Source organism: Tetrao urogallus, assembly GCF_951394365.1.
Source record: "Tetrao urogallus genome assembly, chromosome: 12".
Taxonomy (NCBI): Eukaryota; Metazoa; Chordata; class Aves; order Galliformes; family Phasianidae; genus Tetrao; species Tetrao urogallus.
In genome coordinates, this window is record NC_136825.1 from 8,762,935 (window position 1) to 8,779,089 (window position 16,155).

General features: G+C 42.7%; 1 protein-coding gene and 1 pseudogene across 2 annotated transcripts in view; both read left to right on the forward strand.

Moving 5' to 3' along the window:
• Positions 1 to 3,617, forward strand: part of LOC306950907 (uncharacterized protein) — a gene marked incomplete at both ends in the record, with an annotated part of 36,641 nt that extends 33,024 nt beyond the window's left edge. Inside the window, 3 exons of the mRNA XM_079541304.1 lie at positions 96 to 236; positions 598 to 670; positions 3,428 to 3,617. Coding sequence (XP_079397430.1) covers positions 96 to 236; positions 598 to 670; positions 3,428 to 3,617 — 404 coding nt within the window. The remainder of the gene's footprint in view (positions 1 to 95; positions 237 to 597; positions 671 to 3,427) is intronic.
• Positions 3,618 to 6,561: 2,944 nt separating this feature from the next.
• LOC306950908 (fatty acyl-CoA hydrolase precursor, medium chain-like) lies at positions 6,562 to 14,745 on the forward strand (annotated as a pseudogene). Its single transcript has 15 exons — positions 6,562 to 6,653; positions 6,934 to 7,004; positions 7,786 to 7,990; positions 8,743 to 8,887; positions 9,308 to 9,441; positions 9,778 to 9,931; positions 10,524 to 10,625; positions 11,254 to 11,358; positions 11,489 to 11,539; positions 11,976 to 12,116; positions 12,207 to 12,293; positions 13,240 to 13,387; positions 13,596 to 13,736; positions 14,098 to 14,169; positions 14,568 to 14,745. The product of its transcript is annotated as a fatty acyl-CoA hydrolase precursor, medium chain-like (transcript).
• Positions 14,746 to 16,155: the final 1,410 nt, after the last annotated feature.

Genomic DNA, 16,155 nt, shown 5'->3' on the forward strand with positions numbered 1-16,155 from the left:
GATTTTGTCAATTTAGCTTTGGTGAAAGTTTATCATCATTGTTGACTGGCATTTGCAATACCAGCATTCTTGCGTTCAATTTTATTTTCTGTTAGATGCTGGCCACCCAGTCTACTTCTATGAATTTCAACATCGACCAAGCTCAGCCATGTCAGTCTTAGGCGTCGTTCCAGAGTTTGTAAAAGCAGATCATGGAAGTGAGATTGCCTTTGTCTTTGGAAGGCCATTCTTAGCAGGTGATGTATCTGTGCTTGCTAAACAATTCTTTTAAAATCAACATTTTTGTTCATCTCATTCACCTAAGGATTTTCAGAATAGAATTTTGCTTAGTAACACTGGAATCAAAATAAGCTGGTTTTTCTTCTGTTTTTGGTAATAGTTACTTGTCATTAATGAATTCATCTGCTCTGCTCACATAGAACTCCCACAGCCCAGAGTAACAAGTAGGTTCATAGAATGGTGTGGACTGGAAGGGTCCCTTAGAGATGATCTTGTCCACAGCCCCTTTGAACTGGTTACAGTGTATTGGAATTGACTGGACTGCTGTTTTTTGATTATTGATTTTTGAATATTGCCATTTGTTCTCTCACTTTGCAGGGAATGCTACAGAAGGAGAAAGTAAACTTAGCAGAACTGTTATGAAGTACTGGACTAACTTTGCTAGAAACGGGTGAGATCCGTAGCGCTAACTGCAGCTCAAGTTTTGTCTGTGCTGCCTGAAGCGTAGCAGCAGCATGGTAGTTCCTGTAAATGTGGCAGAGTTTAAGATAAGTACTGAAACAAATAGTTTCTCTTCTTAACGATTGCAAGAAGAACTCTGGAAACGAACACGCAATCCCAAACAAAATCCAAGAGCTATTTGTATCTGCAGTGGAGGATTAGATCCCCGAGTAAGGGCAAACATCATTACGTGTTTGCTGTTCCAGTGATGAGCGTTTTGATAAAAACATCCATCTGTTCAGGTACTAGAATCGTGCAATCTGAGCTCCTGTTAGTCTTCTGAAACGACCTCGGGTTGAGAAGTCAGAGCACAAATGGAGAGGTAACTTTTCATTTTTGTGCTTCCAGAAATCCCAATGGGGAAGGCTTGGTGCATTGGCCTCAGTATGGTCTGGATGAAAGATACCTGGAAATAGACCTCATACAAAAGGCAGCAAAGAAACTGAAAGAAGACAAAATGGAGTTTTGGGTACAGCTCACAGAACAGATGAGGAGTGAAAGAAGGCGAGAGCACACAGATTTGTGAGAGCTGCAGAGGATACATTTTCCTTTTACAGTCTGAAGTAAGGTCTACAGCAATTCGTCAGAAAGCCGATTTTAAAAATCAATGATGAAGCATGTGGGGGAAAAAAAGTCTTTCTTGTTCCAACAGACCAGAGAGGGTGGTGGCACACAGGAACAGGTTGCCCAAGGAGGTTGTGGATGCCCCATCCCTGGAGGCATTCAAGGCCAGGCTGGATTTGGGTCTGGGAAGCCTGGTCCAGGTGAGCCTGCACATAGCAGGGGGGTTGAAACTAGATGATCATTGTGGTCCCTTTCAACCCAGGCCATTCTGTGATTCTGTGGTATCCAAGGGAATATTGGCAAATATATTGAAATGTATAAGAAGTTATGTTTACTGAATATGTCATAGGTGTCACAGAATGTTGTCAGTTTCTTCTGCTCTTCCTTACTGAAAGTGTCCTTGGTTGTCATTCTTCCAGCCCTCCTGTGAGGGTAAGAGCATCCGTCACAAACCAGCCGTGGGATCACAAGTGTTTTCCTGTTCTGTAAACTGTTTCAAATACTGGAGCTACAGGCAGAACGTTCAGCTGCAAGCTGGAACAGTGGCTGCCTCTAAATTTAACTTGTTTGGCTTTTCTTGTAAGTGTATGTGCTATCGTAGGCCTACAGGGTAAGAAATTATACCTCAGGATTCATTTATAAAATACTCTGACAGCACTGGCATTATTCAGTATTGCTGCTTCCATTTTCATCATATTACAGTGCACACATTAGCGGTGAGATGAAAATACAACCCTTACTCTCGTTTGAATTTGTTCGGTATTACTTTACTGTATTCTCCCTTCTTTATCACATGCAGCGTGCTGTTTCTGAAGCACAGGAAGTTCTATATGATTGATTGAATTGATTGATTAAAGCTGTAGTGGGAGATGAGTGGGGTACTAAAGCAGCAGGAAATCTTCCCCCTCCCCTTTGCTTGAGGTATTTCAAGTAATGCGTCCTCTTTTCTGAGAAATCTGACTGGCTTTCAGGCTGCAGAGAACGGGTTGCAGTCTGTTTTGCTGAGCGTCCCAGCTTGTGTTCATTAGGGTAAGGCTGGAACTCCACTGTTTCATTTTCAGCATCAAGATTTAAAAACTGGGTTAAAGCATGGTTGTCCCATCTTTTGGCTAGCCTGAGCCACACTGAGCCAGTTGGAATTGCCATGGGCTGCATATAAAGTATATAATGAACGTAATGCATATAAGTAAAAAAAACCTTACACTGCTATGTATTTTTCATTAAAACATCAAAAATAGAGGGGAACAAAGGCATCAAACAAGAGGGATGTTTGACTGTGCTGTTGTGCAACTAATGCATCATGCAGGTGTAACGTACGTGTAACTGCATCTAAGGGAACATTCTTGCAAGGTTGAAGCATGAATTCCATCCTTGAGATATATCAAGATTTCTCTACACTTTCTCTTCTTTTATTACTGTCATTTTCACAGTAGTTCATAGTCTGTTTCAAAGTCTGTGCAGGCTGAATTATTTCCTTTTACTGCCGTGAACTTTGAGCAGTCTAGCTGTGCTGTAAAAAGCATGAATTAATCTGTTACCAGAGTCTTTTGATTTAGCTTACATTTTGCATCTACTTTTTAATATCCTTATTATAATATTACTTATAATATCCTGCTCTTAGAGGTCAACTAGGGAAGGCTGTACACTTCTCTTGCTTTTTTCTCAAATTTATAAGGAAAGCATTGTAATAGCAGATATTCCTTGTGATATGTTGAGGTGTATTTACATCTGGTCATCCATGTAACTGTCTCTAAGGGAATATTCCCGAAACTTTGAAGCATGGAATTCCATCCTCTTGTATCAGAATGAAGAAACCTTTGCCTTGTCATGCTCAGAGCAGAGAATTTCAGTCCCACAAAGGACTCAAAGGATGAGATCTATGGAACTAAACGACGTGGCCCATTTCCTCAGTTGTAGTGGCACTCAGGAGACAAGGGTTTGTTTATTGATTTATTGGTTGTGCTTCTGGTTTCCTGGAAGGATGCAGGCAAATCCTTTCACTTCCTCGTACCTCAGTTCCACTGCCTGTAGAATAATTATGCTGATCTTGTTCGTCAGCGGCCCTGAAATCTTCTCTTGATGATTTCTGGATTGCTAAATTGCAAATTTCAGGCTTTTTCTCTTTCTTTCTTATTGTTTACAGGAATCCTAATGGGGAAGGCCTGGCTGAATGGCCATTGCGTAATCTAAATGAAGAATGCTTGGAGATAAATCTAAGACAAAGGAAAGCCAGAAAGCTGAAGGAGAAGAAGGTAGACTTCTGGGAAAAGGTGATGTTTGAAAAGCCAACTAGGAAAAGAATGGGAAACAAGAAAGCTAATCTAGAGCTATAATTTACTGTCTAAACATGCATAATAGGCATAGTATTTAGGATTGCAAGAGGAATTATTTGAAATATCCTTGAGGACAAAATAACGTGTCCCTTCCTTTCACCTTTTCTTTGCAGTTCTCATATTTACCCTTATTCGCTGTAATTATGGCAGTGGATCGATTTCCACTCTGTGATCCTTTGCTTTTCCCTCGGTTCCCTCTGTGTCCACAAGAGAAGCCTCCCCTATTAATACAGTTAACAGATCTGTCTGCTCCTCAGGCTTTTCTGCAGCTTTGCCATTGCTGAAGAAGAATCTGGCAGCAATGTTGTGTTGATCGAGTTCAATCAATAAAGAGGTGTTTTGCAAGTAAAAGTGTCTTTCTCGTGTCAGACATACGTGTGATGCTCCTGAGGTTTTGGTCTGATTCACACACAGAAATGTCCTCTGAACTTTTTAAGGACAGTTCTGTTGTGTGACTGAGTTTTACAACTGAGATAGCAGTACATTTCTGACGGTTGCAGTACCTCGTCTGGAGCAGTGGTGCAGTGCTGGAATTCAGATTGCTCGTCGATCTTAGGAAAGGAGAGAAACAGTCTCCGCTGCCCTGAGCTTCTTTCTTTTTAATGAGCAACAACTGCCTCAGAAGGATCAGGCGTGGTAGCATTAGCTTTGTGCTTCCTGTGTTTTCCATGGTGCTTTATTTACACGGCGCTCTAGGCTGCGCTCTGTGCCGTCTCTCAGTTCCAGTGTCTCTTAGCACTGGGTCACAGGCCTTCATTACTGGCACTGGAGAGAGACTTCATTTACCGGAATTACTCCAGCGCCCGTTTCAGCTTGGACTGCCACGAACAAGCCTGGATCGCAGCATTTCAGCATTGCTTCTCATGTGTTACTCTGAGGCTGCTCCAGCTGTCCCAGCCGTCTTGCTGACCATTCTGCTACCTTCCAGCAGCATGGTGCAGCTATGTGGAAGGTATGGGCACTCCTCCTTTCTTTCCTTCCCTTGCCTGTCTTTAATCTCCCTTCTGTAGCTCTGCAGGAATGTAAGGTTGTTCCCAGCTTCTCATATCCTACTGTAACTCTCCGGCCATCTCTTCTTTCTGAATTACTTGACTGCAGAAAACATGGCAGAGTTCCCAATCTCTTTCTTCCCAAATCCTGTTGGCAGTCAAGACTTAAGAGATCAGGTTAGTGTGTTAGCACAACCACTCTTTTGGTTAAGTGGCCCTGTCCCTTGTCCTTTGTTAATGTATTTTGTGAGGGGGAAAAGATCTTGATGGATTTTCCTTTCACGCACTCTTCCCTGTAGGAGCTGTACTCCTCCTTTTAAAAGGAGAACACCAGCAGCATTGTATGTAGATGCACAGAATATATGCTCGTGTTGCGTGTGCATGCAGAGAAGTGCAGAGGAACTCACTTCTTACATGGAAACAAACTGTTCTTACTGCATTTAGTCTTACCCAGTGGCTGAGTTTAAAAAAATAAATAAACAAACAAACCTAAATAAGCGACCCCACCTTAAATGCAGATTTCTGAACATTTGTACCCTATAGAGTTGAATGCAAATGTCTTTGTGGGCTCTCTTTTAGCTATGTGCCCATAAACATGAGGTTTGTCTCTATTTTTCTGCGATTGAAATCAAGACAGGTAGCAGTGCATTACGGAGCGGGAGGCAAATGTCATCACGTGGCAGGATTTTTCTGACCTGTTCTCTGACTTGTGCATTGTTCACTGATTGAACGTAAACTGCAAAATGCTCTCCATTAAAATGAAATGCCAGGCAGCATCCAAGAATTCCACTTCCCAGGTATGTAGCACTGTTTCCAGATTCCACTAGTTTAGTTTATGCCACTTAGAGTAAGGGTCTCCACATTTGCAGAAGCCTAAGTCCAGTTGCTAGATCCTTCGGCCTGGTAGGCTTGGTAGCCAAGGTGGTAAAGATCTAGGTCCAATCTGTTTATTTTATTACGTGAGTGAGATCAGCAGAGTGCACAGATAGCGTTTGCACAAGGAGTAATTTCAGCATGGCAGCTACCTTTGGCCTTCAAGTTGGATATCATCTTCTTTATGGATGGGATGAAAATGGGGTAGGGGTTCAGACATTTTGCAGAATGTGCACATGAGCAGAAAAAAGGGAGTGCAGCAGAGAAAGGTGGAAGAGTAAAGCTTGAAAGGCAGAACAGTGAATGAAGGGGAACTGTGCCCAGTCACTCCCTGAGCGTTCCAGTTTAGTTTCCCACGTTTGCCCACATGAGTTGGGTGTGGAGTAAGGCATCTTTTCTGAATATATGAATAGAGCTTTAGCTCTGACGGGACTACTGTGTGCTTAATACATTGTGTAGAACTACTCTAATACTGGATTTGGGGCACACAGAGCTGAAAAAAAGTGAGTCACTAAAATAATTACAGAAATGCTGTCTCTGACAACTGAGAATTATTTTCATGACATGTGATTACAAAACAGGCTTACAAGGGAAAGATCTATTGACACTGGCCGAAAAAAAAGAGAAAGAGAAAAAAGGAGAAAAAAGAGAAAAAAAAAGAGCCAGGAAAAGAGTCAGAGCCTGGAAACAAAAATCAAACACGGCCACCTAGTTACAGAATGGCAATCTACTTCTCTTCAGCATTTCTTACTGATCGATGCGAGTTCTCCTGGAAGTAAAGCCTCCTGATGTTTCAGTGGGATTAAAAGCGTTCCTACCACTCAAATAGTTGCATACGGCTCCTGTACTGCAGTTGTGGAGAAAGCCTGTCTTAGCTGTTGCAAAACTCGTGTATGGTGAGATACCAGCCAAACATTTCTGAATGCACAGGACTGAGTGGCGGGTGGAGCGTTGACCCTGCAGGAAAAGCTAGGATCTTTCCTGTACTGCTTTTGTCAAAAAGTGTGCATGAGGAGGAGAGTTTTCCGGGTTTGTTCTCTGTGTAGTGAAAGTAAGTGCTGACTTAATTGTTAAAGACGGCAATGGTAACGGTTCTGCAGCAGGAAGAATCTGCTGGTGTTCTGAGGACTGCTTGCAGTGCTTCTTTAAGCAAATCCCTGCTGCGTGAAGTTCTGTGAGGAGCAGTTATAAGGAGCCCTGGGCAGCTGGTGTGAGACTTGTGGGGCCGTTCTGCACAGCCCAAGGTTCCCCTGTTCCCATGTACAGATAAGTGGCATTACGCTCCCCTTGGAGCAGTGCCATGCTGTCATGACAGTTGTTCAAGGCTGGTCCCGGCCGATTCGGTTCACAGCTTGAGCACTGCTTTCCTTATCCCTGTTTGCATTGCGCAACAGCTTTACTGACAGAGTATAAAGGCAGCGCACAGAGTCGATCAGGGTGTGAGTAGGCTGCAGAGTGGCAACTGAGAAGAACATGCTGCTGTCCTTGATCCTCACCGCCGGGCTCACAGCACTCGTAGCTACTGGTAAGCTTCCAAAATGTTTTTCACTGTTGCCTGCTGCGAGGAGTTAGAGTGCGTGTGCAGTTTGCTTACCCGTGGGAGTCCCAGCTCAAAGGAGGCCTGAAGTCCCAACCCAGCTGCACAGAGCTGAGGTCTGAACAGCAAAGAGCCCTTTGTTTCTTTCTCTGGTCTGCTTTCAGGCATTTGTCGCGTTTTTTTTTCACGTGCAGCTAGCAAAACTAAATTCCTATTGCAATATTTTGTCTGCTGAGTCAGAGACTCCAATATGCCATGTTTGTTGTTTGACTCTGATACATTTCGCTCTGAGATTACAGTAAATCTTACCTGAATGTTTGCGCCATTTGTGCATGCGTGCCTGACTGTTTTCAGGTATGGTAGAAGGTGTTTTCTGTTTGTCTGTAGGGTCTACCCAGATTCCCAAGTGTGTTTTGTGCACTCACAGATCCTTTCCTAAATCAGGAAATGCCTTTTCTTTATGAGGGCAATCCGGTGGACTTTTAAGTAACAACAATCCTCACCCGGTCACTGATGGGTGTGGAGAGTAAGCACGTTATATGCTGCAGGCACGGTGTAGCTGAGGGAGATCATAGCTGGGAGCACTATCAGAATGGAGGCTGAACTTCAGTCAGCTCTAGCGATTAGCGTTTGTTGAAGGCTTGTGTTTGAAAAGGAGTTATTGAAACCAAGAGCAGGTGCGCATTCAGGTAGGCAAAGCTCTTAGAAAGCTGTCAGTTGCTCACTAGGAGACCAATCCGTGATGTGATGTTGTGCACGCACCCCCCAGGGCAAAAAGCAGAGCAGCCAGAAGTGGTGACCAAATACGGCACTGCCCGAGGATACCAAATCAAAGTTGATGCGGCTGAGAGGAGCGTAAATGTCTTTCTGGGACTTCCTTTTGCTAAGCCTCCTGTTGGACCACTGAGGTTTTCGGAACCCCAGCCTCCTGAGCCATGGCAAGGTGTCAGAGATGCCACTTCCTACCCACCAATGTAAGTTAAGCAGGAAGAAAAGCTTTTATGTTCTCCGTGACTTTATATTACCTGCAGTTTGGGGACGCTGATAGGCAGGCTGACCAAAAGCCACACAGATAAACTCCTTGGTGTCGTCTCACCTACTCTCACATCTGCTACAGTGAATGCATTTCTGAAGAAATCTTCATAAGCTACTGTTTTATTGAGTGCTCTCTAATAGGCATCGTAACTGAGCTAATATGGACCTGATGACAGACCTGTGCTCTTTTGCGAGCACTTGGTTATGCTTTCAGCTGCCTGGCTTAGAAGCAGAAACAGAAAGAAGCTGAGGAAACGTTGGAATAAAATGCTGATGAGTCACGTGGTTGTAAGGACATGTATGAAACTCCAGTTGTGCTGCTGCCCTCCTTTGCTAACTCTACCCTAATAACTGCAGTACAAAAAGCTATTGAAGTTACGTAATAATTATTATGCATTTTATTTGAAGTGATTTATAGCTGTATCCATCTGCAACTATACTTCTGTAATGTTCTGAAAAATGCAAAACTGTGATTGGTGTCAAATTGCTCTGGACTGTGGCCCCTTTTGACAGGCCTTGTCATGGCAACTCAAATGGATGAAAACATACTCAGAATTAAAACTTTACAGTATGTTTTCTGCTGCCAGCAATTGAGAAACGTACCAGAGATTTCTACTTTCAAAAAAGCTGCACGTTATAGCTCTGAAGATTTTGTTATTTCCATTGATTGTAATTTCTCTTATTTTTTCAGGTGTATACAGCCGAATATATTAGAGCAGTTTGAATCTGATCTTGATATTAATAGAAAGGAAGTAGTTCATTTCCAGATGTCTGAAGATTGCTTATACCTGAATATATATACACCTGTTTCTACAAAAAAACAGGAGAAGCTGCCGGTAAGGAAAATCAGTACAAAACCTCTAGCAGGCTCGATGGCTTCTGTGATTTGATGTGACAGATTGAGCTGACCTTGAATCTTCTAACAGCTTCCTGAGGATTACAGTACTGTACTGCAAACTTGCAACCTGTACAGTATGTGGACTTACTGGCCCAGTTTTTCACGATTGACAAATAAAATCTTACTGGTTTTTTACTTAGGCAGTGTTTGATTTCCTGCAGGGCACTGGTAAAATTCAGGTATTTAATGAAATCAGTGTGTGTTGTGAGGCTGCCAGCCTCCAATCTGAAAGACATTGACCATTTGTGAAATGTAACCTGAAGGACTCATGAGTGAAGCAGCAGAAACAAGGGTATTCAGTCTGTGCCACAGGGAGCTCTTCCCTGTGCTGAACTGTTTCTGCCTGTTCCCCTTCCAGGTCTTTGTATGGATCCATGGAGGTGCGTTAGTTCTTGGAGCAGCATCATCCTATGATGGCTCAGCATTAGCAGCCTTTGACAACGTGGTTGTGGTGGCAATTCAGTACAGATTGGGTATAGCTGGATACTTTAGGTAAGATAGGCTGTCTTCGATTTTGATAAACCATTTCTAATGTTATGCATGGAAATCCTTTGTGGGAAGGCCTGTAGAGTACTTGCTTTGGCAAATAAACTCTCTGTTTCTTAATTACCCATGCAGCAGTTGGGAGCAACTTACAAGTCCCAGGTCTGCTTCAGAGACTGCTGTGGCTTGATTGCTGGCCTGATCTCAACCCTTTTCAAGCCAATTCTTTTTCAATTACGCAGAGAGGCTCCTTCACAGCTGATTCCTTGTCCTGCACACTGTATTTATCTGAGTCTTGTTTTTTTCTACATCAGGCATTTAAAGAAGTCTGTTCTTTCTTTCTAGCACTGGGGATAGGCATGCTCGTGGTAACTGGGGGTATTTGGACCAAGTGGCAGCTCTTCAGTGGATTCAGGAAAATATCATACACTTTGGAGGAGACCCGGGATCTGTCACCATCTGTGGTGAATCTGCAGGGGGAATCAGTGTATCTGCTCTGGTAAGTTCACCACAGGCATGAATGTCTATTATTTGAGAAAGAAACCCACTGTCCACGATCACTCTCAGTACGTTAATGAAAAATCGGTGAGAAAACGTGGGTGGCTTTTGGGTAAAGCACACATCACCTCAGTCTGATACACAGCTGATAACAGTGCAGCTTCTGGCTGTGGAAAGTGTTCTTTTTGTACCCAGATGATGTCGCTTAGAATCCCAGATGTCGTTTGTCCTCTTCAAATTTGAATGTCCGTTTGCTCCCGACTTCTCTCTTAGAGCTTTTTTATTTTCCCCTTCTGCAGCACAGCCAGTCTGTTGGACATATGTGTACCTGACTCATGCCTGGCTTGCAGTGTTGTTCCCTGAAGTCTTGTAAGCAAAGCTTTATGGGAGGGGAAGGGCAGGCGTGGACTTATCCCTGTTAATGCTGCCAGAGACCTTTGCACAGCAGAACTCTGATCAGAGGCCACAGAGTAACACTCGGATGACATTTTTTTCAAAAAAGGCAGTTTCTGATATTGAAGCCCTGTGTCATGAATAGAATGCATTTCCAGTAATGCCTGTTCTTGTTTCTGGATGCTGCTGCTTTTTTCCAGGTCTTATCTCCACTGGCAAAGGGCTTGTTCCACAAGGCCATTTCAGAGAGTGGTACTACAATTAGGACTTTATTCACTGAAAAGCCTGGGAAGGAAGCACAGGTGGGTATTTTGTGGCATATTTAATGTTTGAGATAGTCTTGAATGTCTTAAATGGTGTATTCAAAAAATGTGGATCTTGGTCTTTTTTTCTTTTGGAATTTCAACCACCTTCATTAGAGACAGGATTCCTGTTTGCAGTAATACACGCTGGGTGAAACTTTGCTTTCCAAATACCCAAATATCCACAGATGTCTGAGTGAAAGCAGAAGACCGAGGAAACAGTGGCAGAAGGCAGTGAATGAGTATGAAATGTACAGGACTATACTGTCTTCAGAAAAAGTTGAGCTGCTGTTTTTGACAGGAAAATGGCACCAGACATCTTTCCCCCCCACCTGGTGCCTGATGTGCCCACAGGAACAAAACTTTATTCAGTCTGTTGGCGAACGGAGATATTTTGGAGGAGTAGGTTTTGTCTTTCTGTTCAGCCCACAACATGAAGGGTTATGAAAGCTTCCTGTCTCACAGCTGAAATGCTACTGGCTTTGGTCCTTCCTGAGAAATTTTGACACCCCTCCACCCCTCCACTCTTCCTACTCTGGACTCCAGACTCAGAGGCACATAGAGCCCATGTATGGGAATATACGGATAATTAGTAAATGCGAATGTGACTCGTTTATATTGATTGCAGAGAATTGCTGCTGCATCTGGCTGCGAAAAGTCCAGTTCTGCCGCTCTGGTTGAATGCTTAAGAGGAAAAACAGAGGAAGAGATAGAACAGATAACTCTAAAAATGGTAGGTGAAGTTATACCTTGTATATGAGGGGCCTTTCAAATTTGATCATAACAGAGCATGCTGTACATGTCCTGTAATATTAAGAGAACTTGAAGAATATCTAACATCTGTCCCTTCTTTATGTTTTCAGGATATGACAACATTGCAGCTATGCCATACCTCACCTGAGAATTGTGAACAGGTTCCTTCTCTTTAACTCTGTATGAGCATTGAGCTACACGTGTCTCGCTGTCAGATTCTGTCAAGGGAGGAGAGAAGAGTATGAGATGTCACAGTTTCTCCTGGAGAGCCTGAACATTACTTAGCATCATAACTATGTCCTTCTCTAAATTTCTTACCGCAATCCTGGTTTTCCTGTTACTTTGCAGTTCCAATGTAGAAGTTAGATTTTCTCTAACCACTCCATTCATTCGTACCAGGACATTTCTAACTAAGAGGAGATGTAAATTAACAATAACCTACATTTCACAAGTATTTAAACACAATGCTAATCTTTGCATTGAATTTGCATTCAAAACATAGATTGTGGAAGAGAGCTTGAATACTACTATTCTTATATTTTCACTTGATGCGTTCATTTGCTGAAGCCTTGACTTTGTTTCTTTGTTTTTCTCCAGGATCCTGTGTTCATCAGTGCCTGTGTGGATGGTGTATTTTTTCCAAAGAGTCCCAGGCAATTACTGTCTGAAAAAGCAATCAATCCAGTCCCATACATAATAGGAGTGAATAACTGTGAATTTGGATGGGTACTCCCTAAAGTAAGAGAGTTTAAATAGTTTTGGTTTTCTTTAATATAAATCTGTGGATATAAGATTTCCTCATAAATGTGTATTCCCTCTGTTACACAGGCAATGAAATTTCCTGATTTTACACACGGACTGGACAAAGAAGTTGCCCGTCAAGTATTACAGAGCTCGTTTGTATTATCATTTGAGGTGAGAGACCATTTCCCAAATAACCCAGTGCTATTTCTTCACAGGGATAATTCCATATTCACATTTCGTTTTGCTAATAGTGACGGATCAACATGGAAGATACTCCATATCTCTATCCTACATGCCCCACATTTCAAAAAGGAATGCAGTGGAAATCCGGAAGCGATGCAGGCAGCTAAACACAGGTCCCATGACATTCAAGATACACTAGGTTATCCAAGATACGCGTTCTACCAGCAGATATGACACAGCACCTACAGAACATACGAGCCTTTCTAAAGCTTCACATGGAGAATAGAAAGCTCACCTGCGGATGCCTAAAATGGCACCAGGAGACCTGCATGTAGACAGGGGAGGTTTTGCTTCCCTGTGTTTTACAAAGCTCTCAGCTTTCTGGTTGCTTTGTGCTCTCCTGAAACCACGAAACTTGAAAAATTGCAGATTAATAGGTTAGAATTAAGAAGCTGATAAACATAGCCAGTACTTGTAAAGGGCCATGTAGAGCCATAGGAATCTATCATAATCTGGGAATGGCAGAGCCCAGGGTTTTTCTGAAAGGGAGTAAGTAATGGCCGTCTGCAGCAAGAAATGGATCTTATGCAATCCAGCAGGATTTCATTTCTCTTACGAGGGTTGTTTCCACAGAAGGAAGTTTCCACAGAGTACCGTATCCATCTCTTAGCATCACCACTTGCTCTTTATCTAAAGGCATTTGAGAGCATCCTTTTTGATCTTGCAAATCTCTTCTCCCAAAGAACATCTATGCTAGGTAAAGGTGCACCACTGTGAACTGTGAGCTCTGCTTGGACGCAGCAGGGGATTTCTTCTGAAAGATGGTGATGTTTGGAGTCCAGCCAGGGACATGCAGGTGGCACTCTCAGTTTACACTGTTACTCCTTTTAGGGTGGGTTCTCATTATGAAAAGTACCTTTCTTGTTCATTCCAGGGTGTTTCTTCTCACATTGTTGATCTTGTATTCAATGAATACATTGGGAAAGCAGAGAGCCGTGCTCAGGTGCGAGATGCCCTTCTTGATGCAATAGGAGATCACATGTTTGTTTTCTCTGCCATTGAAGTGGCTAGGTACCACAGAGGTGAGTTTCCAATTCAGCATCTATTCAAACAAATGTTGTCTTCCATTCTTGCGCATGTCTGTGGACGTTATGTATGCGTCACACTTTGCTATCAGAAGATCTGCTAGTGTTTTGATTTTGTCAATTTAGCTTTGGTGAAAGTTTATCATCATTGTTGACTGTCATTTGCAATACCAGCATTCTTGCGTTCAATTTTATTTTCTGTTAGATGCTGGCCACCCAGTCTACTTCTATGAATTTCAACATCGACCAAGCTCAGCCATGTCAGTCTTAGGCGTCGTTCCAGAGTTTGTAAAAGCAGATCATGGAAGTGAGATTGCCTTTGTCTTTGGAAGGCCATTCTTAGCAGGTGATGTATCTGTGCTTGCTAAACAATTCTTTTAAAATCAACATTGTTATTAATTTCACTCACCTGAGGACTTTCAGAATAGAATTTTGCTTAGTAACACTGGAATCAAAATAAGCTGGGTTTTTTTCTGTTTTTGGTAATAGTTACTTGTCATTAATGAATTCATCTGCTCTGCTCACATAGAACTCCCACAGCCCAGAGTAACAAGTAGGTTCATAGAATGGTGTGGACTGGAAGGGTCCCTTAGAGATGATCTTGTCCACAGCCCCTTTGAACTGGTTACAGTGTATTGGGATTGATTGGACTGCTGTTTTTTGATTATTGATTTTTGAATATTGCCATTTCTTCTCTCACTTTGCAGGGAATGCTACGGAAGGAGAAAGTAAACTTAGCAGAACTGTATGAAGTACTGGACTAACTTTGCTAGAAACGGGTGAGATCCGTAGCGCTAACTGCAGCTCAAGTTTTGTCTGTGCTGCCTGAAGCGTAGCAGCAGCATGGTAGTTCCTGTAAATGTGGCAGAGTTTAAGATAAGTACTGAAACAAATAGTTTCTCTTCTTAACGATTGCAAGAAGAACTCTGGAAACGAACACGCAATCCCAAACAAAATCCAAGAGCTATTTGTATCTGCAGTGGAGGATTAGATCCCCGAGTAAGGGCAAACATCATTACGTGTTTGCTGTTCCAGTGATGAGCGTTTTGATAAAAACATCCATCTGTTCAGGTACTAGAATCGTGCAATCTGAGCTCCTGTTAGTCTTCTGAAACGACCTCGGGTTGAGAAGTCAGAGCACAAATGGAGAGGTAACTTTTCATTTTTGTGCTTCCAGAAATCCCAATGGGGAAGGCTTGGTGCATTGGCCTCAGTATGGTCTGGATGAAAGATACCTGGAAATAGACCTCATACAAAAGGCAGCAAAGAAACTGAAAGAAGACAAAATGGAGTTTTGGGTACAGCTCACAGAACAGATGAGGAGTGAAAGAAGGCGAGAGCACACAGATTTGTGAGAGCTGCAGAGGATACATTTTCCTTTTACAGTCTGAAGTAAGGTCTACAGCAATTCGTCAGAAAGCCGATTTTAAAAATCAATGATGAAGCATGTGGGGGAAAAAAAGTCTTTCTTGTTCCAACAGACCAGAGAGGGTGGTGGCACACAGGAACAGGTTGCCCAAGGAGGTTGTGGATGCCCCATCCCTGGAGGCATTCAAGGCCAGGCTGGATTTGGGTCTGGGAAGCCTGGTCCAGGTGAGCCTGCACATAGCAGGGGGGTTGAAACTAGATGATCATTGTGGTCCCTTTCAACCCAGGCCATTCTGTGATTCTGTGGTATCCAATGGAATATTGGCAAATATATTGAAATGTACAAGAAGTTATGTTTACTGAATATGTCATAGGTGTCACAGAATGTTGTCAGTTTCTTCTGCTCTTCCTTACTGAAAGTGTCCTTGGTTGTCATTCTTCCAGCCCTCCTGTGAGGGTAAGAGCATCCGTCACAAACCAGCCGTGGGATCACAAGTGTTTTCCTGTTCTGTAAACTGTTTCAAATACTGGAGCTACAGGCAGAACGTTCAGCTGCAAGCTGGAACAGTGGCTGCCTCTAAATTTAACTTGTTTGGCTTTTCTTGTAAGTGTATGTGCTATCGTAGGCCTACAGGGTAAGAAATTATACCTCAGGATTCATTTATAAAATACTCTGACAGCACTGGCATTATTCAGTATTGCTGCTTCCATTTTCATCATATTACAGTGCACACATTAGCGGTGAGATGAAAATACAACCCTTACTCTCGTTTGAATTTGTTCGGTATTACTTTACTGTATTCTCCCTTCTTTATCACATGCAGCGTGCTGTTTCTGAAGCACAGGAAGTTCTATATGATTGATTGAATTGATTGATTAAAGCTGTAGTGGGAGATGAGTGGGGTACTAAAGCAGCAGGAAATCTTCCCCCTCCCCTTTGCTTGAGGTATTTCAAGTAATGCGTCCTCTTTTCTGAGAAATCTGACTGGCTTTCAGGCTGCAGAGAACGGGTTGCAGTCTGTTTTGCTGAGCGTCCCAGCTTGTGTTCATTAGGGTAAGGCTGGAACTCCACTGTTTCATTTTCAGCATCAAGATTTAAAAACTGGGTTAAAGCATGGTTGTCCCATCTTTTGGCTAGCCTGAGCCACACTGAGCCAGTTGGAATTGCCATGGGCTGCATATAAAGTATATAATGAACGTAATGCATATAAGTAAAAAAAACCTTACACTGCTATGTATTTTTCATTAAAACATCAAAAATAGAGGGGAACAAAGGCATCAAACAAGAGGGATGTTTGACTGTGCTGTTGTGCAACTAATGCATCATGCAGGTGTAACGTACGTGTAACTGCATCTAAGGGAACATTCTTGCAAGGTTGAAGCATGAATTCCATCCT